The sequence below is a fragment of the Anabrus simplex genome, chromosome 1 (genome assembly GCF_040414725.1).
Source record: "Anabrus simplex isolate iqAnaSimp1 chromosome 1, ASM4041472v1, whole genome shotgun sequence".
In the NCBI taxonomy this organism is placed as follows: domain Eukaryota; kingdom Metazoa; phylum Arthropoda; class Insecta; order Orthoptera; family Tettigoniidae; genus Anabrus; species Anabrus simplex.
The window spans coordinates 705,027,911-705,054,663 of record NC_090265.1 but is presented as its reverse complement, the minus strand read 5'-3'; the positions used below and the strand labels follow the sequence as shown (position 1 = coordinate 705,054,663).

The window sequence follows — 26,753 nt, the reverse complement described above, 5'->3', positions numbered from 1 at the left end:
AAAATGGGCCCCTCGTTTCCTTATAAAGAAAGTTACAAATTTATTTCGCAGTACAAGGTTGTATATTATTACAATGAACAGCAACGACGATAATAATAATAATAATAATAATAATAATAATAATAATAATAATGTTAAACAATTTAATTTTCAAATGCGAAGGAACACACACACGAAATGCACATTCCAATTATAGTAACCAAAACACGCTGACCATCATAATATTAAGAAATAATCTCGTTCCGAGGACCAAATAATTTACTACCATTTACAACTCAACCGGCCATAAGCCTACTTACCTCCACTGGCTGCCGAGAGTTATAAACAGGCTCGAAACTTCAGTATTTCGAGTTCTGATAAGGATATATACTTGTTATCGCATCTTCGCCAACTACTAGGATCTCAGAACTGGCTAATTACTTCAAAAGCCTTTTTGATTGTTTGACTGGCAGCAAGGGATGGTTATTATTCGAACAGGTTGGGAAACCCACATTCTTTCAGAAGTAACTACCGTAATCCTATTGACGAAAGAAGCTCTGCACTACGACGGCCTAAGTTTGGAATAACCCTCTGTAGCCTAATATAAATGATACTGTGGGTTGTATAAATATGAAAAATCACCCTTCTGCTACGGAATTAAGAAAATCATGGGCCCCTCACAAGCCATCCCCCCGCCCCGCGGGGCCAGCAGGGGGTCCTTATCGCCGCCACTGCACTTACGATAAGTTTACCTCTGACGTTCATATTTATCATTACATTTAACAAATACTGCACTCTAATAATGACATATGGTCTCCTAAGAGACTTGTGCAGCTCTCTCGAATTGACCTGCGTTCTATGTGCGGTCGAATTCTAATACTGAAAACGGCGCCCGGCTAAATGGTTAGCGTGCTGGCCTTTGGTCACAGGGGTCCCGGATTCGATTCCCGGCAGGGTCGGGAATTTTAACCATCATTGGTTAAGTTCACTGGCACGGGGGCTGGGTGTATGTGACGTCTTCATCATCATTTCATCCTCATCACGACGCGCAGGTCGCCTACGGGAGTTAAATCAAAAGACCTGCACCTGGCGAGCCGAACATGTCCTCGGACACTCCCGGCACTAAAAGCCATACGCCATTTCATTTTTTTAACTGAAACGGCACACACACACACACACACACACACACACACACACACACACACACACACACACACACACAGAGTCCCTGATTCATAGGAATTAATCAATCAAGGTTAAAATCCGCAACTCTGCCGGGAATCGAACCCGAGGTGACCACCCTAATCATTTAGTCCAGAGCTGGACTTTGTAGCACTGAAAATAGGTAATTTGAAATGTTTAAATACGATCTCCACACTTTTGGAATGTCCACATTTGCAGAAAGCTCATCATACGGATTATTAAATACATTTTCATAACGAAAAAAAATGAAAATAAATAAATGTGCCCATTTCAGTTTGTTTGAACTGGGTGAGTAGGTGCCTGCTGTAGATGTTGAAAATTCTTAAGCTGAAAACCAATGAAAGCTTGCGTCCTTATTTACATTCAAATGGCAAAATTGATTCTGAACGTTTCGGACTTTGATCGAAATTCTGGATGTATTGTTTTAAGTTACAGATTAATTTTTGTATGCTTGTGTCCTTTATTTTGATCTGAGAAATCTGGTATTCCTGAATACACTTTTAAAAGGTCAGAATCTTCCTTTCCCTTATCTATTTCTTATGTATCAGATTATTTAATATTTCACTCTCATATCAACAAAGTTGTTAACTGGTTACCATGACACTAAATCATATAAATGTTCATTAAGAAAGTGAAAGAGTTGTTCTGTAACATGCAGGTTGGTCTAAGCAAACTGATACCTTGTTGTCACCACACTCCTATACTACACACACCTGAACTTGGCCTTGAACAAGATAAGCTGCAGGACGTTATCACTCAGTCTGGGGCGATATGTCCCACTCTTACAATACTAACTTTGTTTAGAAAGCATTTTTTTTTTTAACTGTCCATGAGGAAACTGAAATATCTGCATTAAGAAGCCAATTTAAAGACATAGTGATATTCACAACATAATAGGGCCTTTTAAAGGAAGAAAAAGCTGGTTTTGAAGGCTCTGTTATAAATTCAGGGAGGTTTCTTGTTTGTATGAAGACTTTTTTGAAGAAACATACAAGGATCTTCAGTAAACTTAATAAGAAAGCAGACACTTCCCTTTTCAGACTATTTACTATGCAGTCTGTGGCTCAGTGTTTCACTGGGAAGAAGACCATTAAACATGAAACTGGACTGGTGTGAAAATGTACACCACATGACCAACGGCTACAAATGATCGTAGAATCTAATACTGTACGCCTTATGTTCAACTGCTTTAACCCTTTAATATTTTACATAGCAAATTTGTAACAAAGAGTGGTGGAAGAGTAAATAACATAAGTTATGTGTCAAAATAGTAACTAGCATCTGGTAAGAAATATTGTAAAGCCACTCATTAATTCCTGCCAATTTCTTTAAGTTACTGACATTTGCAACCATAAATTTTTATGTATTTTAATGTTAGAATAAAAACTAAAATGAAATTCAGATTGCTTTAATCAAAAGTCAACAGATTATAGATTAGGTTCAATGCAGTCAATTGAAGTCCTAATATTTATATCTGATTTTCTTTACTTTTGTCATATACTTTGATATTACCTACAATTTAATATGATGAATGTACAGTTGCTCAAAAAAAGAATGAGCACATGGCATTGTATTTTCTTGCAGATACATTTTTTTCAGAATTGACTGAACCTATAAAAACCCTAGTACACTGTTCATACACCACTCTGCAGCATAATGCAATGACAGTGCACTAGAGGAGTATTATTAGCCAGCTTCTTGGGGAGGCATGGCATTTCAACTTTTGAGCCCACTATGTTCGTGGTGTTATGAATAAAAAGACATGAAAACTTTCAAATTATTTATTAATTTATTGAGAGTGTGTGAAGGAAAGGGAACAATTGTTGGGCTCCTTATCCTTCTATTTGTTCTGTGTTCTTACTAACATCTACATGATACTGTATTTATCCTATTTTCTTCTGCTGGGGCTGTACCTTAATTAAGGCCACGGCCGCTTCCTTCCAACTCCTAGGCCTTTCCTATCCCATCGTCGCCATAAGACCTATTTGTCGGTGCGACGTAAATCCCCTAGCAAAAAAAATAATATTTTCTTCTTATCCTGAATTTCCTCACATCAAAAACTATTTCTCAAAAGAGGGCCCCTCAATTATCATGGATGTCTGACCCCTCATGAAGCTGGGAAAACAAGTTTGTAGGGGATGAAAAGAAATAGATTACAAAGATCTGTAACTGATGAAAGAGAATGTCTACAAAAAATTTAGAATGTGAAGATATGGAGTTCTTGTTCTTTTTTGTTTGGTCATTTCTCATCTTACTGTTGTTCTATCTGCCAACTCTATAGCTAGTTGCCGTGTTAAACTTTTTGCACAATTTATTCCTATCTCTTTTTAACTTCCTTTGATATAGATATTTGTACTGTTTGCTTTACTGGTTCCATCATATTTGTACAAAGTATAAGAATGTTATGTAACATATAGCCTACTCAGACTAACAAAAAATATTATCAAAATATTCTAATGAACGTAAAAAATCAAACAACAAACACGTCTAACTAATGATGTAGATATTGATTCCCATAGGGAACCTGAAACATCTATATCATCTGAAGGCCAAGCAGGCATCAATTTTTGGTAATGAGATGAAGTCTCTCTCATAGTGCATTGGCACTGCCGGTGGCTCCAAGTAGCCTACAGTGGCCTCCACGGTATGCACTAACCATGCGTCTTGGTGGGTGTGCTAAGTACCAAATGATGAGCCCAACTTAGCACACAGAGTCAAAACGCTGGCAACTAGGAATGAGTAGCTGGAAAATTTATAATGTCCAATAATGGACCATTTATATTGGTATTACGTCTAACTGAGACATTGAGGCAAATCTTTGAAAACAGCTGTCAGCTGATATGTTTGAAGATATCTTTCTTTAAGATGTAGGCCTGTGAATGGGAGTTCACTGCAGTAGGATTAGTTACAAATCTGCACTGCACTGTAGTAAAAGAGTTATAAAACTTAATAACATATTGACAAAAGATGTACTCTGAGATATTGTGTACATCAGTAAAAGCAAAACGAGAGCCTAAGCTTGTAATATTGTAGCTGGTACAACTGAGCAGCTATCCTGTATAATACTGTAGGCCTACTCTGCACAGAATGCTGGAAAGAAACACAGATGCCAGTATGACAAATAGGCTCTTTTTTTTATTGAAGTATCAATTAACCCCTGATATTACTCCATGAATGGAACTTTTCAAAACCGGTCCATACAAGGAAAATGGGTACAAATGTATTATTTTATGATCGCTTCAGAATACAGACCTTATATCTGCAATATATTATTTTGTTGTGCCTATACAAAGCCTCCAGATCATAGTGAGGAAACCACATAATAAAAGAGCCAACAGAATTGCTTAAAATGAACCAGCACTGCCATCTCCTATCTCATATGACACTTGTTTATAGATACCTCACGAGTCCAAAATGAAAACCTTACAGGAACAAATTGAATTTTTGTACTAAATTAGTCAATTATTATCAAAATTTAATTCACAATTTGTAATTAGCACAATTTTGTTTTCCATTTTCATTTGTAAGACAGTTTGTTTTGATCTCCTGTAAAATTAAGTTTTTGTTACGGTATGCAAGTTTCAACATCTCCATTCTTAAGCTACAGCAAATTACACCTCATAAGTTAGTGTTTGGCTGGCATCATTATCATCTGCAACAGTCCTTTACTACAGCCTGTTTTCCACAGATGTCGATTTAGCCAGTTACCTTCCTGTAGATTTCTGAGATCCATATACTCTCTATCATCTTCCCAAGTACTCCCCTTTTTCTCTATCTTTCTGATGGTATTCAATCCAACATTTTCTTAGGCCAACGATCTTCGTTCATTTGGTGGACATGAACATACTGATGAACTGTACCCTCCTCTCCATTAAGGTATGTTTCAATTAGTAATTTTTTTTTGTGATATATAAATAAAATGTTTGCATTCTCTATCATTATTCCTGTAAAGGAAAGGAGGTATAGGGACGTAAACCCCCAGGTTAAAAGAGGAATCGAGAAAGACGCCATGACACTTTCAAACTTCGTGGGCTTCTTTAGCATTTTTTCTTCTGCAGTGGTTGGTGGGAATGAAATCATCTTCAACATCTCAGCCAATGCCCATGATAGCAGGTGCGGAGGCAATGGATAATGGTGCCTGGACCACTACTTTAGGTTATAAAAGTAAATATACTTCTAGGGGTGGGCGGGTTGCTCCCTAGCAAGTGTAATAAACACATCTCTCTTCCAGAATCATTTCTAGGTAAGAAGAGCAGCATTAAAACTGACATATTATGTTATAATCACTGCTATGTAGACTCTGTACTTCTACCCAACTAACAGTTTACTTGTCATTAAACGTTAAGCACACATTCTCTGATGGCATGGATAGAATCCTGCAACTATGTAGTGCAGACACAATATTGTAACACATAAATATACACTGGTAAAACATGTGTGGACTATTCTTGGAGTGATAATGTAAATTAATTGAATGAACATTTGCACATTAGATTTTAATGCTTTGAATCATGGAATATGTGACTGCAAGTGGAATTAATGATAGGAGGATAAAGTACTGAAGACATAAATGCTAGGTTAGGATTGAACATGTAAAAGGAAGCTGCACATATGAATGACTTTAGTGATGGAATCACGTAAGATGAATTGAAGAGGGTAGGTTATCTAGAGCCTAACTGAATCAGCTGTGAAGAGTAAGAGTAATAGAAGAGATGTAAGAGAGGATGAGTAATTCATATTTTAATGACATGAATGTAGGAGGCCAAAAGCCATAGTGACAGGGCATATAAAGGGTTATTGAAGGGTTAAATTCATTCACAGGCTTGCTGGAAAGTATAAATGTCTATAATGAAAATTTAGCGAACCTGTATGCATGTTAATATTCAATTTGACACAGCTATAATGGAGGTACAAATGTGATTGCATTGATTAACTATCACTTTGTAATAGTTATACTGAAGGGGGGGAAAGCAGTTTGTACTCCTAAGAAAATTAGAATCTATACATTCAATATGGGACAACATCAACAGATAACAGATTCCCCGTGATTTGCTGGGTAAGTACTAATAAGATATTTACTACTAGTCATACATTCCTTGTTGTAAGGATATACCAGTAGGCCTAGAATATACGATATACAAATAGAAAACTTTTTAGAAGGTATTTTATAACTAGGATGAGTATAGATGCAATAAAGCAGCCAAGAGATTATCACTATTCTGTCAGTAAATGCAAACAAAATGAAGAAAGTGAATAAGAAAAATAAATTTAATGTGACATGCATATTTTAATGGAGTGCAAAAAAATACAAACAAATCATTATTTTTTCATGATATAAATATCAGAACTCCCTCTGCATCACGGAAACCCAACATATTCACGAAATACACTATTTTTAACTTACAAAACTAAGTTGAATAGGGGCAGAACGATCAATCAGTGACGATTATAATTAGGGTAAAGTAATACAATCGTGCATGAAAAATACTGAAGTAAGCAGTCTTGTTATAGTAATTTTCCCCACTAATTAAAGGTTCTCAAACCACTAAGACGTTTAAATGCATGCAGGTTACTCACTCTTTAACTACAAAGAAGGGATCTTCCAGTGTCATGTCAGCTCTCAACGACACTCATACAATGATCTTCTTTCAGGAGGTTGACACTTGCTACTTGAATTAACAATCATCAGGAATTAGGCGTTCAGTAAGCACAATCACAATCAGACACACAACACAATGTCACAGTATTAACACAGCCCGCACACTACAGTTATCTATCTGCCTGCCATCAACTGGCACAGCAGTTTGCTAAATTTCTGGTTCATGGATTAAAGGGCAAACAACTGTGACACGATACCTGACCTCCATAGACTTTCAAACTTCCTTCAATATATTATGTATTCACATGGCAAGGTATATATGAAGTCCGACTTGGATTAGACAATTAAGGAAATAATCGAAATTTGATTATATGTTCTAAAAATTAAGATTGAAAGGACGAAGTGACATAACATACTTTTTGATGTGTTGGCAACAGTCCTGTAATTCGATACTTAGTTGTTCCATGATGTAGTGTTCATTTTCACCGCTGCAGTGCACCACTAGCTGGTCTCTCTGCCTGCTCATTTAGGAGTAACCGCATTGATGCCTGATGCCTCATGTACTCGGGGTAGGGGTAAATAGAGTGCAAAGAGGGTGCAGTGTCTGTCTGTCAGATCATCAGTCCAGAGGCTGGTTGGATCCTCAAATAGCACCACCAAAGGCTGTGCACTTATAGGGAAACCACAAAAACCAATGGCAGCACCAAAATGAGGCGTACTAGGCAAGATGAGGAGTGAGGTAGTTTGCCATTGCTTTCCTCACTGGGTCAAACAGGAGGGTGCAGTATTACGACCAGTGTTATAAAAAGGGCATTGAACGAGCTGAATCGTGCTTTATAAATTATTATATCTATTGACGAAATATTGTTTTAGCATGTTAGGGTGTTTTAAGGTAATGTCTGTTGGTTTATAAACCGGCTGTTAAGTGGGTAGGATCTAAAACACAGATTTATGTAGCAGTAGGCCTGTTGAAGAGCCGTCAGAGGAAAGCGAGACTGAAGTTGAGGGTTTCAACTCGGTCAGCGGTTGCCACTTTTACCAAAAGAAATAAGGGACATGTCAATAAAATTACGAGACATTCTATGGAAATAATGGATACTGTTGATATGAGAATATGATTTGATTTCCTTATTTCTTCAAGGTAGACTTGTTATTTGACCTTGCTGTCTTTAAATCATCCGTCAGCATCGGGTTATATCATGGTACGGAAATCTTTATATAACATTTTTTATATATGGGGGATATCGGAAGTTTTACTAGCCTGGCAGCCCTGGATTTGGGAGGTAGAAGGGGTGGTCCCCACCGGTGACTGTCCTGAGAATGGTTTTCCGTGGTTTTCCATTCTCCTACAATAAGGCAAATGTCGGGATAGTTCATATTTTAGGCCACGGCCGCACCCACCTCACCTGAGAGACGGCGTTACCGTCCAAGAGACCAGCTGTAATCTGGAAAGGAAATCAAAGTCATCTCCATACAGGCCATGAAGGCCCTTGGAGGGGTGGAAGGTAAAGGCTTCCACTATCCGTAACCTCGACACTTGGTGGAGTAGAGTGGTTAGCGCTACGCTCGGCCGCCTTTGCCCCCAGAAATTAACCTGGTACTCATTTTTGGTGTAGGCTGAGTGAACCTCAGGGCCATGTGCACCTCCGGAAGTGGAAATCTCGTTTCTTAAATTCTACAACCCACGTCCTTCCGGATGAACCGAGCACGCCTTTACCGCCTCGGCCAGGCAGCCCCTAGCTGTAATCTGCCTGGGTACAAAATGTAAGCCTTTAACCCCTCCCCCCACTTTCCAAGGAGAACGTAAGTTCAACGAAGGGATTTGAACTAGGAATACTAAACAAATGTTTTAAGTTCGTTTATGCACTTCATTAGGCTTTGTTATTAAGTTCTTCCATATCATCACTCTCCTCCCTTGAAGTTCTGGAAAAGATTCCAGTTACCTACACAATTTATTAAATGTTACTATTGGAAATTAAAGACAGAGATACTACGAAACACGTCATTTTTGCCCGAGATTTGTACAGGCGGCAACCCTATCAGTGGTCATACCGAATGAAGAAGGTTTCTCAGCCTTCATGGCCACCAAACGTCCAGACAGGATCCTGTTTACGCTCTTGTAGCACTATTTCTCATCCAGCTACAGCAACAACAACCACCATACATACTGTTATGCCTGTCAGTGTTCAGTCTGCAAGTCTCCGTGAATAAACCAAACGCTTTCACAATCCTCTATTTGTAACTACAGTAGTTGTATGGCCTCGTTTAGTTCCGTATTTCTTACACTGTAAATCGTTAGAAATTGAGTTTAATCATCGTCGTCTTGATCTCCCTATACTCCTCTTACCCTCCATGACTGAGTCTATTATTCTCCTAGATAACCTATCCTCTTTCATTTGCACCGGGGGAGTTGGCCGTGCGGTTAGGGGCGCGCAGCTGTGAGCTTGCATCCGGGAGATAGTGGATTCGAGCCCCATTGTCGGCAGATGTTTTCCGTTATTTCCCATTTTCACACCAGGCAAATTATGGGGTTGTACCTTAATTAAGGACACGACCGCTTCCTTCCCACTGCTAGGATTTTTCTATCCAGTCGTCGCCATAAGACCTGTCTGTATCGGTGCGACGTAAAATAAATTGTAAATCTTCCATTTGCCTCACATGACCCCACCACCGAAGCCGGTTTATGCGTAGAGCTTCATCCATCGAGTTAATTCCTCTTAGTCTTTATCTCCTGTTTGTACCAGCAATCATTCTCGCTCCTTTCATGTCTGTTACTTCTAACAGTTATTTGATTTCATTTCATTATCCGTTTAACGACCGGGGTTGATTTTTCTCCCGGAATCAGCGAGGGATCCCATCTCTACCGCCTCAAGGGCAGTGTACTGGAGCGTGAGCCATTTGGGTTGGGGATAAAACTGGGAAGGAGGGCCAGTAACTCGCCCAGGCGGCCTCACCTGCAATGCTGAATAGGGGGAGACAGGAAGGGATAGACAAGGAAGAGGGTAGCGGCAGTAGCCTTAAGTTAGGTACCATCCCGGCATTTGCCTGGAGGAGAAGTGGGAAGCCAGGGAAAACCACTTCGAGGATGGCTGAGGTGGGAATCGAACCCCCTCTACTCAGTTGACCTCCCGAGGCTGATCTTCTAGTCCTCGTACCAGATTTCGGATTTTGTGACAGAGCCGGGAATCGAACCCGGGCCTCCGAGGGGTGGCAGCTAATTACACTAACCACTACACCACAGAGGCGGACTACTTCTAACTTACGAATAAGATATCCTGAGAACACCCCGGTTTCACTCTCGTACAGCGAAGTTGTCTGAAAGCAGACCGGTGTAAACATAGTTCCGTCTGGGAGCAACATAAAAGTCGCGCTGAGGGACTGGAGGGTACTCGTAGAGCACTGGCTTTCTGAGCTCAAGTTGACGGGTTCAGTAATATTTGAAGGTACTGTAATACTTCTGCCGGACAAAATTCTGGCACCTCGGCTTCTCCAAAAACCGTGAAAGTAGTTAGTTTGACGTAATACCATTATTATTATTATTATTATTATTATTATTATTATTATTATTATTATTATTATTATTATTATTTCGTTATACCCATTCATAAAGCGCATTGGACTTGTTCATTGGCTTAATGACTTTAGCCTTCCTATTATTCCAAATTGCCTTTGCTGGCGAGATGTAGTGTTTACAGTGCACTATGTCTTCTGGTGTGGGCTATATCAAATTTGTTACTTTCATTGACCTGTCTCATTCTCATCCTTGGCTTTGATGATATGAAAGTGACTGAGGTATGAGTGATGCTAGTAATACCATTGCTTATGCAGCCAGTCCCTGTTATGAATGGTGTGAAAATATCGCTCATAGGGTCGGTTGGTGCATGCATTTCAGTGGGCTTGGCAGAATGATATGTAATAGCAACGGCTGGCTCGGTGAGGAAAGCAACGGGAAACTACCTCACTCCTCATTTCCCTAGTAAGCCTCTTCAGTGACGCCTAGGCTATTTATGACAGCTGTTGGCGAAGCTGCAGAGGATCAAATCAGCCTTCGGGCTGAATACGCAACATACAACAACATACATTATTCCAAAATCTCTTCATGGACTGACTGTGTTGCCTCTTCCGGTCTTCTGACCACTTTGTACCGGTCCTGCTGCTAGTTTTGACCACAAATGTGTGTTTATTTGCTGAGATCCTGAAGACTTGGCGATTTTTCATGAAGTCCTACCCGATGTTTAAATCATTCAGGTCCTCTCTAGTTTCCTCCAGCCAATTTATTCTCCTGTTTTGGGAATTTATTTCCTTGAATAACCTTTTTGTGAGTCTATTATTATCCATCCTAAAAATGTGTCAAAAAATATATTAATGAAACTTTCTGTGTAACTGCAGTATAGAGGTCTACAGTTCGCCTTTTGGTCCGAATTCCATTTTCTTGTATGGGGCCGAAAATTTTCTAAGAATTTTACGTTCTTGTTTTTCAATACCTACAATTTTAGAATGACCTAAAGTTAAGGTTTCTGATGCATATAAAGCTTCCGGTAGTATAACTTTTGTAATGTTTCAATTTGGCATTATTATTATTATTATTATTATTATTATTATTATTATTATTATTATTATTATTATTATTATTATTATTATTATTATTATACCGCTTTCCCACACCTGTTGGGTCGCGGGTGCGAACTGTTTAGTGCACATGGATTTCGCCCTGTTTTACGGCCGGATGCCCTTCCTGACGCCAACTCTATATGGAGGGATGTAATCACTATTGCGTATTTCTGTGGTGGTTTGGTAGTGTAGTGTGTTGTCTGAATATGAAGAGGAAAGTGTTGGGACAAACACAAACACCCAGTCCCCGGACCAGAAGAATTCATCAAAGACGAGTAAAGTCCCCGACGCGGCCGGGAATCGAACACGAGATCCTCTGAACCGAAGGCCTCAACGCTGCCCATTCGGCAAAGGAGTCGGGCAAAGAAATTATTATTATTGTTGTTCTTTCGTTTTGCCCATTCATAGAGCGTATTAGAACTTCTCCTTTGGACTGATGACTTTCGCCTTCCTATTCTTCCAAAATCTCTTCATGAACTCACTGTGTTGCCTCCTCCGTTCCCCTGACCACTTTGTACCAGTCCTGCTGCTAGTTTTGAGTTCTTCTTCTTATTCTATCTGTTTACCCTCCAGGGTCGGTTTTTCCCTCGGACTCAGCGAGGGATCCCACCTCTACCGCCTCAAGGGCAGTGTCCTGGAGCGTGAGACTCTGGGTCGGGGGATACGACTGAGGAGGATGACCAGTACCTCGCCCTGGTGGCCTCAACTGCTATGCTGAACAGGGGCCTTGCGGGGGGATGGGAAGATTGGAAGGGATAGACAATGAGGAGGGAAAGAAGCGGCCGTGGACTTAAGTTAGGTACCATCCCGGCATTTGCCTGGAAAGTGGGAGACCACGGAAAACCACTTCCAAGATGGCTGAGGTGGAAAACGCTTAAGTGAGGCCAGTGTCCAGTAATAGGGAGATAGTGGGTTCGAACCCCACTGTCGACAGCCCTGAAGATTGTTTTCCATGGTTTTCCATTTTCACACCAGGCAAATGCTGGGGCTGTACCTTAATTAAGGCCACGGCCGCTTCCTTCCCATTCCTAGGCCTTTACTCAGTTGACCTCCTGAGGCTGAGTGGACCCCGTTCTAGCACTCGTACCACTTTTCAAATTTACTGGAAGAGCTGGGAATCGAACCCGGGCCTCCGGGGGTGGCAGCTAATCACACTAACCACTACACCACAGAGGCGGACTTTTATTATTATTATTATTATTATTATTATTATTATTATTATTATTATTATTATTATTATTATTATTATCCGCTCCACGGCTGATTGGTTAGTGTGCTGGCATTTGATGAAAGGGGTCCCTGGTTCGATTCCTGGCCGAGCTTGGGATTTTAACTTTCATTGGTTAATTTCTGTGGCTCGGGGGCTGGGTGTTTGTGCTGGTTTAATTATGTGGAGCTGGAGGAAAATGCTGAGGATTCCTTTGGCACCTTATTGCACGAACATTTCGATTCTGAACCAACTTCAGATAAAAGTTCATCTGTCATGCAAGGTCTCTCAGCGGATCATAGGCTACTTTGGTCATATATATATATTTGCTATTTGCTTTACGTCACTACGACACAGATAGGTCTTATGAGGACGATAGGATAGGAAAGGCCTAGGAATGGGAAGGAAGCGGCCGTGGCCTTAATTAAGGTACAGCCCCAGCATTTGCCTGGTGTGAAAATGGAAAACCACGGAAAACCATCTTCAGGGCTGTCGACAGTGGGGTTCGAACCCACTATCTCCCTATTACTGGACACTGGCCTCACTTAAGCGACTGCAGCTATCGAGCTCGCTACTTTCGTGATATAATGCGCCGAGAATGTAGTCTTCAAAAGTTCATTGTTGAGGGCAAAGTCCAAGGAACCAGACCATGAGGAGGAGTACGAACAGGATCAGGGGCGTACGCAGAAATTATTTTCGGGGATAGGAGGGGAGGTGATATTAAATATTAAAATTTGAGGACTTCTATAAAATAATGTTGGGGGCATATTGTAAAATTGTATGTATGTTCAGTCCTCGGCCCTAAGGCTGGTTGGATCCTCAACAGCTCTGCCATCAGCTGTCATAGATTGCCTAGGCATCACTGAAGAGGCGTACTAGGGAAATGATGAGTGAGGTAGTTTCACGTTGCTTTCCTTACCGAGCCAGAGTTGCTATTACATATCAGTCTGCCAAGCCTACTGAAATGCATGCATTAACCAACCCTATGAGCAACATTTTCACACCATTCATAGCAGGGACTGGCTGCATAAGGAATGGCATTACTAGCATCGCTCATACCTCAGTTACTCATATTGTCAAAATCAAGGACAAGACAGAGACAGAGACAGAGACAGATCTATGAAAGTGACAAAGCAACAAAATTGCTCTACCCCATAGCAGAAGACATATTACACCGAAAACAGTAGTCCTGCCAGCAAAGGCATGACTGTGAAATTAGAAACACTAAATTAAAACTCTCAAAATAACACAGTTATTTAATTAAGACGCATTTGAAATTATGTTGATTACAAATCGGCCCTGCAGCCGGCCCTGCGGTGTAGGGGTAGCGTGCCTGCTTCTTACCTGGAGGCCTCGAGTTCGATTCCCGGCCAGGTCAAGGATTTTTACGTGGATCTGAGGGCTGGTTCGAGGTGCACTCAGCCTATGTGATTACGATTGAGGAGCTATATGACGGTGAGATGGCGGCCCCGGTCTAGAAAGCCAAGAATAATGGTCGATAGGATCCGTCGTGCTGACCACACGACACCTCGTAATCTGCAGGCCTTCGGGCTGAGTAGTGGTCGCTTGGTAGGCCATGGCCTTCCGGGGCGTTTGCGCCATAGTGGGGATTACAATAGCAGACGTCTCCTGAGCTTTTTGGCCAGCTCATGGATTATAATTTCTACGGCCTCATGTTTTTCCTTGTGCACATACGAAAGAGCTAACACATTCAATCTGCCCTATGCAGTCATATTCTGCAAATAACCTTCTAAATATTTCAGGGATTAAAAAGAGCGTTCTGGTGTGACAGTGACAGTGGTTACTAGTAAGACAGCAAACAGTTTCAGTATACTCTATGTATTGTTAGGAAAGGATTACTGTCGCAAAATATTGTGCAGAAATGGAGTCCACTGGTTCAGGGTTATTGTTTTAGAAGAAAGATATACTGTATATTAATGGAAGCATCAACACATTGTTGGCAAATACGTAGTTCAAATTGAAAGCAAAACAAGGTGCTACCTTATATCTTAGTTTACATGGTTGCCACAATTAATCACAAGTTCTAAACGTCAACATTTAGAGTGGGGATTTATCCCCCCCCCCTCTCTGCATACGCCCCTGAACATGATGGATCGACACGTTGAATGGCCCCTTACAGACTTCTCTCCATTAACTACCGTACATTAGGACTAGTTTCGTCATCGTGGGTTAAAACTTAACCCCGAGTTATACAGCTTTAACTCTGAAATCGTCTATCCATTCTGTTTCATCAAGGAGGGTTAATTTTAACTCTAGGTTAAGGCAGAAGTTAAGTTAAGCCCTCCTTTGATCCAGGTTAAACCAAATACAGTAGAGACAATACGCGACACTCACGGATTTAGCCATGTTAAAATGAGAGACAATTCGACGGTGGCGCTCCTAATGAGTTGAATTGAAAAGTCGCGCTAAATTCAAATATCAATGGAAATGCATATACGAAAATGGACAAATAAATTACGTCTAGAAAGAAAGTGTTATTGAGATATTAACTTCGAAGTTGCTAAAGCAATTCTGGATAAATGAATGAAGAATTATTTAAAAGGTTATTATTTAAAGACTGAAATTATACATATAAACAAGTTGTGAAATGGACTGCTGTGAAATGACTTGATCTTTCATTTATGCATTACTTTTTTTGCTTTAGCATTCCTGCCTGAACTTCTACGGTTAGATTTGTCTTTTTTTCTCATTTAAACAAAATTTTATCACCACATTAAGACACTTGTCAATAAAAATATCGGCACATTCCTTACACACATGATGCAATGAATTAACATTTTAAAGCAGGACAATTTTCCTCTTAATTCTTATATAAGCGTAACGTCCCTTCTTTCTTGTACACCTTATCCAAATCATTTCCAATGACATTTCAAAACCCACAGATCACACTGTAACTGTTCGCTCTCCTAACTCACACTTGAGGAGACGAAAGTTAATACCTGGGGACACATGAATATAAGTATAAACTATATGTGGCTCGCCCGCAAATTGCCACGCAAATAGAATTAATTAACATTCCATGGTTTCCCATTTCTCTATGTAATGTTTGGGCGCCAGCGATGCAGTTTTAAACAAAACTGTAAAGCAAAATGTATATTTACTAGCATAGAGACTTATACTTAAAACACAGGGGTAGGATTTTAAATAATTAACCATTAAGTATCGCTTGAGAAAGAAAATTAACGCAATATAAAATACAAATGAATTTATACATACATACTGTGCCGTTCCCAAGTGGAACATGCGCCACAGCGTGAGTAAGAAACAACGAGCAGAGGTCCGGAAACATGGCGCCGGAACAGTCTATGCGAGAACTCGAATACAAACGTTGAATACGCGAAGAAGTGATTGTGAAGAGAGAGAGTTTGCTTTCATCTTTGAGCGGAAAGACGTGTAAATATTTGTAAATAATGTTAGAATTAAGTTAATGTAAAATGTAGAGTGTATAAAATAAGACGAAACCAAAGATCGTACATATAGGGTAATGTTAATGTTGTTAATAAGGACGGTGGCGACATCTAGATATCGATAGATGTAAGTAGATACTTAAGATAAACTTCCACATCTAGTGTGTAATTCTGTATTCCATGTCTTGTTTTAAAACGAAAAGGAAGATATTAAAAAGCCTGTTCATTGTTCATTGTTGTTGGTGTCGATGTAATCGTAATGTGAAATTGATACACGGAAGCTTAAGAAAAGTTGTTGCTAGATGAGCATATTTTCAGTGTACATGAACCGAACGTGAAAAGAAGTTATTAGGTGGTGTGTACGCCGCAAATGAATGCAAACAGTGCGAAATAACGACGTAATACTCACAATCGTACAAGGCAAAGCCATTACAAGGAAAGCAACGCAATATACGTAAAAGAAATTGTCTGTGTCTTGCAAACATCTACATATAAGTGGAAGACTATGCATTGTTGGTTCAATAGTGATTGTGTGTGTATTGAATAATCTAATGTTAGCCTTTTTCAGGTGTGATCTGCATGAAAGTAAAATAATAGTGTCAGAGGGATATCCAAGAAATACAATCACACAGGAGAACATGGAGAGCTAGATGAATAAAAGCACGTCCAGCTGAGATGATGGAGTGGTTACGAGGAAGGATAACTTAGGCCTAGTGCTTCCCAATACCCGGGCCATCCAAGTCAGTAATGTTACACTCTCTTTAATAATAATAATAATGCCTTCTGCATTTTATTTTATGCAGCATTTATTTGCAGTCTATTTTAGTTACTAGTATCTTCAATGTAGATAGTAGTGTATATACAGTACATGTCCTGAAGTAGTTCGTCAAGACGTAATAGTAATTACACAATGAGCGACGTGATATTATGTTATTTGGCCTGTAGTAATTCATATACGCGTTTGGCGACACGGTATTCGAAATTCTATGATATGTGAGCGAACGACTTGTTATGTCGATAGGCGACTTCGGCATCGTTTATATTATGTTTTGGTATCGTGATTACTGAAAGGCACGAGCTTATGCATGCGTATGTAACAGGCATTAGCATTGGATCATTATTGTGAAGTTAACATAGGTAACGCAGGTAAATGGATACGTGATGTAATATAAGCACGAAGACACCGAACGTTGCAAATTTCAGGATACATTGTTCTTCGGATGATAACTGCAGCATGTTTACTATAATTACGAGTATGGTTATGAAGCAATGGCATATCGGGGTATCAATGAGGATGTTCTGCAGGTAAGTGATACAAATGTAGTGAAGTTATAAGAAATGATACTAATGTGAGTCGACGTGAAATAAATAATGATAATAATGATGATGTGAATGCCAAGTATATTAAGTGCTTGCGATGGTGATAGTTATTGTGTTGATAAATAATATAGTGTGGGAGTGATATCGTGATATGCTATTGATGCGTGTGCGAGCTCACGTGAGGTTCCATGATTGAAATAGTGAAAAGTGCTGCGCCATGAGAATTATACAATAAGTTGAGATGTGATAGTGAAAATTTGTCCTAAATTCGTTACGTAGAACGTGCTATTTAACTGTGTTATGTTACTGTGAAGTTGGATAAAGTGTATGGTGGTGTGATGTTCATGTACAAGCTAATGCTGAGATTGTAATACCCATGTATAAGTGAATGTTAAGGTCGTAATATTCACACATGAGTGAATGCTAAGACTGTTATGTTCGTATGTAAGTATAGGCTTAGATGGTGATGCTGTTGATTATTAATTGCGATGCGATGTCGGCCATGGTTGTTCAATCGATTATCACGACACTTCGGATGCCATATTCGGAATTTACGTTCGGTTATTAGGATTTTCAGTTGGTACGATGGCGATACGCTTGCGGCGTGTAGAAAGCTTGCCACGCACATAACTACGAGGACACATGCCATGATATCGGTTAGGTTAGGTGTTTTACTTCATCGACATAGTAGTTAAGTTTAAGTAAAGGAAATATCATGTGATGTTTTATTGACATTTGAGTGTACATATTTCTTGTTCTTACATGTGTTGTTTCTTATTATTCATTTTTATGCAGTAGCATTAAGTTAATACGATCCTCGAAGGTATGTGCGAGGATGGGCGTGTAGCTATTGTTGCGTCAAGACGAGCCTCATCAGGACGGCATAAGTTAGTTAGGATGGTGATGATTATTGATTTTAGTTAGGATAGGTATCACATAAAAAAGGCATTATTATTAGCTGGACTTGACGCAAATGGGATTAAATTTCTCCTATTGTAAACCAGGTATCAATCAAAACAAACAAAAAAAGGGTACCCAAAACAATGATAGTAGAAGAAAAGAATATGATCATGCAGGTGATACATTCAAACAGAACAGGTTAAAAACAAGATCTCGGAAATAATTATTAATTTCAAAGTTCAGGTGTATTAATGAATAAATATACACTGGTGTTCGTAATTATGAATAGCTCTTGGAAAATGTTGATTGATTAATTCAAATTCACTGCATTACGTTGAAATAGGTCTAAATTAATTGAATTACGTCAACCGTTTTTGTGTCATTATCAATGAAACCCAAATATCTAAAATTAGGATCACGGTTTGGTTTCGTCTTAGTTAGGTAGGATCACTTAAATTAATAAATAGAATTCAATCCAGAATATCTCCATCCTTTCATTATACAATAGATGTAAACAACCTTACCTGTAAATTTTATGGAAACTTCAAGGTCATATTGAAGTATGAGTAACTCTAACCCAAAACAAAGTCATGGTCGTTGCATGCATAATACCAATCATAAGAGTATATAATGTAAACTGAATAGCAACGGATTGAAAACCTCAAGACAGAAATTCAGAAACTTGGCCGCCCGATAGGATTCCAAATCCGATTTCCACCACAGATGTGACACGTATTCATCTGAACAGATTAGCTAGCTGCGGCACACACAAAGACCTGCGACTCTCTGAAATAGCCCCACAACAAGAAGAACCTGTTAAAACCCTGAGTGTAGAGTGCTCCCAGTGCTAACCTACGGGGCAGACAAAAAATGTCACAATACATACATTATCATTATAGACTGTTATGCCTTTCAGCGTTCAGTCTGCAAGTCTCACTGAATTTACTAAACGTCGCCACAATCCTCGATTTGCAACTAGTGTTGTGGCCTCATTTAGTTCTATACCTCTTATCTTGAAATAGAAACCGAGTCTAACCATCGTCGTCTTGGTCTATCTCTACTCCTCTTACCTCCATAGCAGAGTCCATTATTCTACTAGGTAACCTATCCTTCTCCAATCGCCTCACATGACCCCACCACCGAAGCCGGTTCATGCGTACAGCTTCATCCATCGAGTTCATTCCTAAATTAGCCTTTATCTCCTCATTCCGAGTACCCTCTTGCCATTGTTCCCACCAGTTTTTACCAGCAATCATTCTTGCTACTTTCATGTCTGTTACTTCTAAATTATGAATAAGATATCCTGAGTCCACCAAGCTTTCGTTCCCGTAAAGCAAAGTTGGTCTAAAAACATACCGATGTAAAGATAGTTTCGTCTGGGAACTGACTTCCTTCTTACAGAATACTGTATTGAAGCAACTGCGAGCTCACTGCATTAGCTTTACGACACCTTGATTCAATCTCACTTTCTATATTACCATCCTGGTAGAACACACAACCTAAATACTTGAAATTATCGACCTGTTCTAGCTTTGTATCACCAATCTGACATTCAATTCTGTTGAATTTCCTACCTACTGACATCAATTTAGTCTTCGAGAGGCTAATTTTCATACCATACTCATTGCACCTATTTTCAGGTTCCAAGATATTAGACTGCAGGCTTTCGGCACTATCTGTCATTAAGACCAAGTCGTCAGCATAGGCCAGACTGCTTACTACATTTCCACCTAACTGAATCCCTCCCAGCCATTTTATACCTTTCAGCAGATGATCCATGTAAACTACGAACAGCAAAGGTGAAAGATTACAGTCTTGTCTAACCCCAGTAAGTACTCTGAACAAAGAACTCATTCTACCATCAATTCTCACTGAAGCCCAATTGTCAATATAAATGCCTTTGATTGATTTTAATAATCTACCTTTAATTCCATGGTCCCCCAGTATGGCGAACATCTTTTCCGTCGGTACCCTGTCATATGCTTTCTCTAGATCTACGAAACATAAACACAACTGCCTATTCCTCTCCTAGCATTTTTCAATTACTGTACCTGGCGCAAAAATCTGATCCTGACAGCCTCTCTGTGGTCTGAAACCACACTGGTTTTCATCCAACTTCCTCTCAACCACTGATCGCACCCTCCCTTCCAAGATGCCAGTGAATACTTTGCCTGGTATACTAATCAATGACATACCTCGATAGTTGTTGCAATCTTTCCTGTTCCCTTGCTTATAGATAGGTGCAATTACTGCTTTTGCCCAATCTGAAGGTACCTTACCATGCTAATTTTACTACTCTATGAAGCCATTTCATCCCTGCCTTCCCACTATACTTCACCATTTCAGGTCTAATTTCATCTATTCCTGCTGCCTTATGACAATGGAGTTTATTTACCATCCTTTCCACTTCCTCAAGCATAATTTCACCAACATCATTTTTCTCCTCTCCACGAGCTTGGCTGTTCACAACACCACCAGGATGATTTCCTTTTACATTGAGAAGATGTTCAAAATATTCCCTCCACCTCTCCAGTGATTTCCTGGGATCTATTATGTGTTCACCTGAATTACTCAAAACACTGTTCATTTCCCTTTTCCCTCCCTTCCTAAGATTCTTTATTACTGTCCAGAAAGGTTTCCTTGCTGCTTGACCTAGCCTTTCCAGGTTTTTACCAAAATCTTCCCATGACTTCTTTTTGGATTCAATTCATACAAAAAAATGACATGAATCGGAAAAGTTCCTTTAAGCGTGAAGGGATTTAAGAATTTACGTTACTGAAATTAACTGTTGCTTGCTTTATCTAATTGAAGCTCGCCAATTGCAGCTTCCGTTGAGGTCATCTATTTTCCGTGGTTACACGTTCCGCCTTCTCGTTGTAGAATTGACTCCATGGACATCCTTCCTTCCTTCTGTGATGTGATTTGGGCTATCTGGACTAGCACTCCCTAATTGCCTAGTCTTTAAATTAGACATTGGCCCTATACTTCTGAAAACTGATCAGCGTTGATCGTAAGAGGAGAAAATTCAGAGATATGAATTGTTCCATGTTAGCAGAAATCTCAATCCAACTTAGCTAATCTACTGATATTATACAGACTTGTACCAAATGCCATGGACTTGAACTAAACGTAGTTCTTCGTCCAGAATAATTACTGAATATCTCACAAGTCGTAAGCTTGTTTCGTCTCACGCAGATTCGACAGCATCACAGCAGCAAAGAACTGTGTCGAAGCGACGACATACTGTACGAAAATAACTGTCTCGAAGCGAGCACTCACTGTCTCAAAAATCAATAAAGTAGTTGTAGTTCTCGTAGTGATGTGTGAGTCGAGGATTGCTCCGCACGCTAAATAATATATCCCCGGGCTCTCCTCACTCTTGATAACAGCTCAATACAAAATCATCTGATTCGTAGATCGCATTATCATCGCCCTCTCTTCTTTCTTCACAAGTAACCAGTAGGCGTAGCGATGATGTAGTCTGCCTGACTTGCTAGCCTTGCACGCACGTCGCTGTGTAGTGCCTTTTCCTCATGAGTTTAACCCAGTGACTCATCCAACTTCCCCGCTTCAAGAATAACTTTTCCGTGTATACAAGTATGAGATGAAATGACACAAACTCTGTCTCAACATTAACCATATTTACAATACAGAATGAATTCCTATCCTAGTAATATATTAATTTAAATAATAAATGATGTTCTAATATATACAATATGATTCCAAAAGCCTGATTTACAAATGATTGAAGTTAATATATCTTTATGAATAATTGCCGATGGCAGATAAACTTGATATCGAATGATATCGCGTAAAAGGATAGTACACTAAATTAATATGTCTGGAGGAGCCTGGACGGTTACAACACCTACAACAAAACATCGGTATTGAAGGTTTACTGCTGCACTATACAATAAAATATGCGTATTATATTTTAAGCCAGTTGAAATATGGGTCGAGCTGGTCAGAAGATTATGAAGTACTATAAAAATCTCTTTGTCACTGGAAGAACATATATGCAAACACAATATTACTTACATTTTCTTGTCACGAGGTAAACGAAAGAAAGACCGCGCATTCTTCTCTACTTCATAGTTACTGCAGCCAAACACAGCACATACCTTTCCTCTCATGTTGAGAGGAGATATCAAGGAATGACACACGCTGCTATTTTATTATGTCAACTCATTAATAATAATAATAATAATCGTATGGCCTCAGCTACCGTGTGCAAACATTTCAGTTTGACGCCATCTGGCTGTGTGCTCGTCAATTTCGACGTTCCGTTTTACTCTAGGCCCACTAGATGGCAGACCGCGTAAACCGAAACTCTCTTGGGCGTCTATGGCTGAGATTTTATGAATTATGTCGGGTAAACACCAATTGTGTCACCAGAGATCTTTTACATGCCGACATCGTATGACATGGAGTGCCAAATTGACTTTCTTCCGCCCTTCAAAAATCCGACTACCACTGTCGGGTTTGAACCCGTTATCTTGGGATCCGGAGGCCGATACTCTACCACTGATCCACAGAGGCAGCTATGTCAACTCATTGAAAACGCATAAATAACACCAAAAACTTCACACACAAATACACGTGCTCTTATGACAGAGTCAGTAGTTCTCAGGTCCACCCACTAGAGAGAGCTCTAATAGCTGTCCCTCGATATCTAGATGAGTGTCGCGTAATGTCTCTACTGTATTTGGTTAAACTGTTAACTCGGGGTTGAAAGCAAAATGGCCACCGTAAATCATGCGTTTGTTGCAAAGTTGCTATATATATATATTTGTTAAATGGCGTTCCTAATAGAAATAGACCTATGAAAAAAGGAACGACTTTCAAAATCTATCTCAGGAACAATTTCTGAAGAGGTAGGCCTATAGACAGTCAAAAATCTCATCAGTAAAGTCGTCGATGAAATTCGAGAGAGGTTAGAATACACAACTGACCCAAACAGGCCTCTCTCTCCTATACTAAAGGTATTGATTGCATTCAGGTTTTTTTTTTACCACAAGGGTCGTTTCATATAATGGTGGGAGACAACAAGTGTTATTTTTCTGTCAACTGTCCAGTGGTGTGCCGTGAACATATTCATTACCCCAGCTGCAAAAAAGTTTTTTAATATAAACAATCGTAGCCCCACTAGACTCTCTAAAGCCAACATTACCATTTTATAAGGATGCATTTTTCGTGGAAAGGTCTACCTTAGAAAGGTCTTTCAAGAATATTTTCAACCACGGCAGTGACGACACCATTATAACTTAATCTATAGTAGATTTTAAGCAATGTACTTATAGTTTCATCCGGTGACGCTTCGTGGTAGTACAGTAATGGTTTTCACAAAAATTCACTGGGGCTATTTATTTTTAACTTAAAAAAGCCTAATCTAAACTAATCAGCAAAATTTAACTGGTATTTTACCGTCGTTGAAGTTTTATAGTTTCACTCGCATACTGAGTGTACGTGCATCAACGACAAACGAGGGAAAATATTTGTCACGACGTATAACACGCGCTATATTCATGAAGAATGACACAGAACTCGCGAAACCTTCACCTATAATCCAAGAGGAACACTACAAAAATTCACTATATACCACCATCACAGACGTTTGCCTCCATGGCTAAATGGTTGGCGTGCTGACCTTTGGTCAAAGGGGTCCCGGGTTCGATTCCCGGCAGGGTCGGGAATTTTAACCATCATTGGATAATTTTGCTGGCACGGGGGCTGGGTGTACGTGTCGTCTTCATCATCGGTTCATCCTCGTCATGACGCGCAGGTCGCCTACGGGAGTCAAATCAAAAGACCTGCACCTGGCTAGCCGAACATGTCCTCGGACACTCCCGGCACTAAAAGCCATACGCCATTTCATTTCATTACCATCACAGACAACCATTCGGGCTTAACTCTGTGTTCATGCTGGGCAACCTAAATATTTTTCTGCGGCTATCGGAACACATACTCTACACGTGCCATCAATGAATTGCTCGAAAAACTGCATACATGCCGAAACCCAAGACTAAAATATATTCTTCTATATTACAATTGATTTCATATACTGGCTCTATTTTTATTAGCTGATGCTTGATGCTTGTTGTTTAAAGGGGCCTAACATCGAGGTCATCGGCCCATTTTTATTAGCAAGGCGATGTGCAAGTGTCTATACTGTTACGATGTTGATATTTTTCTTGTAGTCTCTAGTGTGTGGCGCTGAAGACTTCGAGTGTCAAGTATTAAAACTAACACTCCATACCTAAGCTAGCTGGCCTATCTCCGTATATTGCTGTCGGGGGACGGGCCACAGCTTCGCTTCGAGGAAGCTTCAAGTCGACCTTAATTTCGCTGGGGGTAGCTCTCTATCGCGCCGGCAAGGAAACCCAGCTCGCTGGAGAAGCTGAACTGCGGTAGTGCGAGCGGATTGTCGAGACAGCTGTAGTTGGCTTGGCTTAGATCAGGGCCTCTCAAACGCCCAAAATCTCACGCGTGCAAATTGAGGCGCAGAGTTCCTGTGCTCAGTGCATCGGTTCCACTCGGCCTGACTCGGACCAACGCTTCGTCTCTGGGCTACTCGGCTAATATCGGCTCAACTCGGCTCGGATTTGGATCGCTACGGAGCAAGTGAGAGAGACAGGCGGAGTGAGCGAGGCAGGCATGGGGAAAGAGAGAGACAGCGCTATTGCTCCAAATCGAGGAGTGGGGGTCTACACTCTGGTCAACCAAGCGAATTCGTCTTTTGCACCGTGCACAGTGCATGCACTCTGAGAGGCCCTGGCTTAGATGTTCGCAATTTTTTAAACATTATAAAAGCGTTCTAAGGAATAATTAGAAAATGTTAATACAAAGTTCTTTACCCCAGCAACGCTGGGGTAGGTGGTGTTCCGTGCACGCCACTGCAATTGTCAAGTAATCTAACCTCAAAATTCGTTATATACTGTAGTTGCTAGGGGTTTTACGTCGCACCGACACAGATAGGTCTTATGGGGACGATAGGATAGGAAAGGCCTAGGAGTTGGAAGGAAGCGCCCGTGGCCTTAATTAAGGTACAGCCCCAGCATTTGCCTGGTGTGAAAATGGGAAAACACTGAAAACCATCTTCAGGGCTGCCGATAGTGGGATTCGAACCTACTATCTCCCGGATGCAAGCTCACAGCCGGTATTATATAGTTGCAAGATGGCGTGTAATGTGGGCAACGCTATTAAATTCCCCTGTTATTGTTTTCCAATGTGTCCTCCTTTTCTTTTAATTCCATACCGTCAGTCTTCTTGCATTGTATAATGCTTTGATACTTGGTAGCTAATACAATAAGTGATGTTTTTTCTAAAGCAAAAAATTCGTGCCCCTATTTCTCTTCTGAACTTTTTGCATTTTTCGACCACTGCAATCAGTTCTATCAAGATCACGAAATAATAATATTTACCACGGAACAAGAAGAAAACAAAATACCGCGCAAGAGATAAAGAAACCGGGGAAGAAGCGTCTTCATAATCTTTAATTTTTAGTCACTGCCTCCTTGATCGGTACGACAGCTGTTTCCGGCGAGAGTTAATACGGTGTTAGTTAACCCTCTGCTGAAATAGCTTGGTGAAACGACTGACTCATAAGAATAAGTTAAAATATTAACCCTAGGTTAACAAACCCAGGGTTAGGTGAATTATGATAGCCATGATGCCTCAGTTATGAGGCAAAACAAATAGAATGAAAAAATTCTGACCGAAGCATCATATAATCGTTTCCGCAGGTCTTTGTCGATATGTTTGGTGTGTGTAATTTATAGTTGGAGTGGAGAATATCGTGGGCCTGTAAAATACAAAAAATACAAACAAAAAAGTCTATCTAGGTGAAATTCAATCTGTGGATCATCAGTTTGTACAGCTGACAAATTGCTCATTGCGCTATGCGTTTCTTGTGGGAACCAGAGTTGGGAACTAATTATTGAGTAAAAGTGATTTAATTACTGGTATTTATAATGATTACTTTTTTAGTTTTTATACTCGTAATCGTTACTTTTCAAAAATGTACTTTTTACTCATGATTTACTTCTGAAAATGAAATTGTAATCGTTTCTTTTAGCAAATACAGTAGAGACAATACGCGACACTTGCGGATTTCGCCTTGCTATAATGGGAGACAATTCGACGGTGGCGCTCCTAGTGACTTGACCTGAACAAATCGCGCTAAATTCAAATATCAATGGAAATGTATATACGGAAGTGGATCAATAAATTACGTCTAGAAAGAAAGTGGTATTGAGATATTAACTTCGAAGTTGCTAAAGCAATTCTGGATAAATGAATGAAGAATTATTTAAAAGGTTATTATTCAAAGACTGAAATTAGACACATAAACAAGATATGAAATGGGCTGCTGTGAAATGGCTTGATCTTTCATTTATGCGTTACTTTTTTAGCTTTAGCATTCCTGCCTGAACTTTTACGGTTTTTTTTCTCATTTAAAAATATTGTATGATCACATTAAGACACTTGTCAATAAAAATATCGGCAC

The 26,753-nt window shown here is 39.9% G+C and overlaps 1 protein-coding gene across 1 annotated transcript in view; it reads right to left on the bottom strand.

Moving 5' to 3' along the window:
• The window catches only part of Syx6 (Syntaxin 6), a 346,153-nt gene extending 339,140 nt beyond the window's left edge, over positions 1-7,013 (bottom strand). The window contains exon 1 of the mRNA XM_067146103.2: positions 6,760-7,013. Coding sequence (XP_067002204.1) covers positions 6,760-6,794 — 35 coding nt within the window. The 5' untranslated portion in view covers positions 6,795-7,013. The remainder of the gene's footprint in view (positions 1-6,759) is intronic.
• Positions 7,014-26,753: the final 19,740 nt, after the last annotated feature.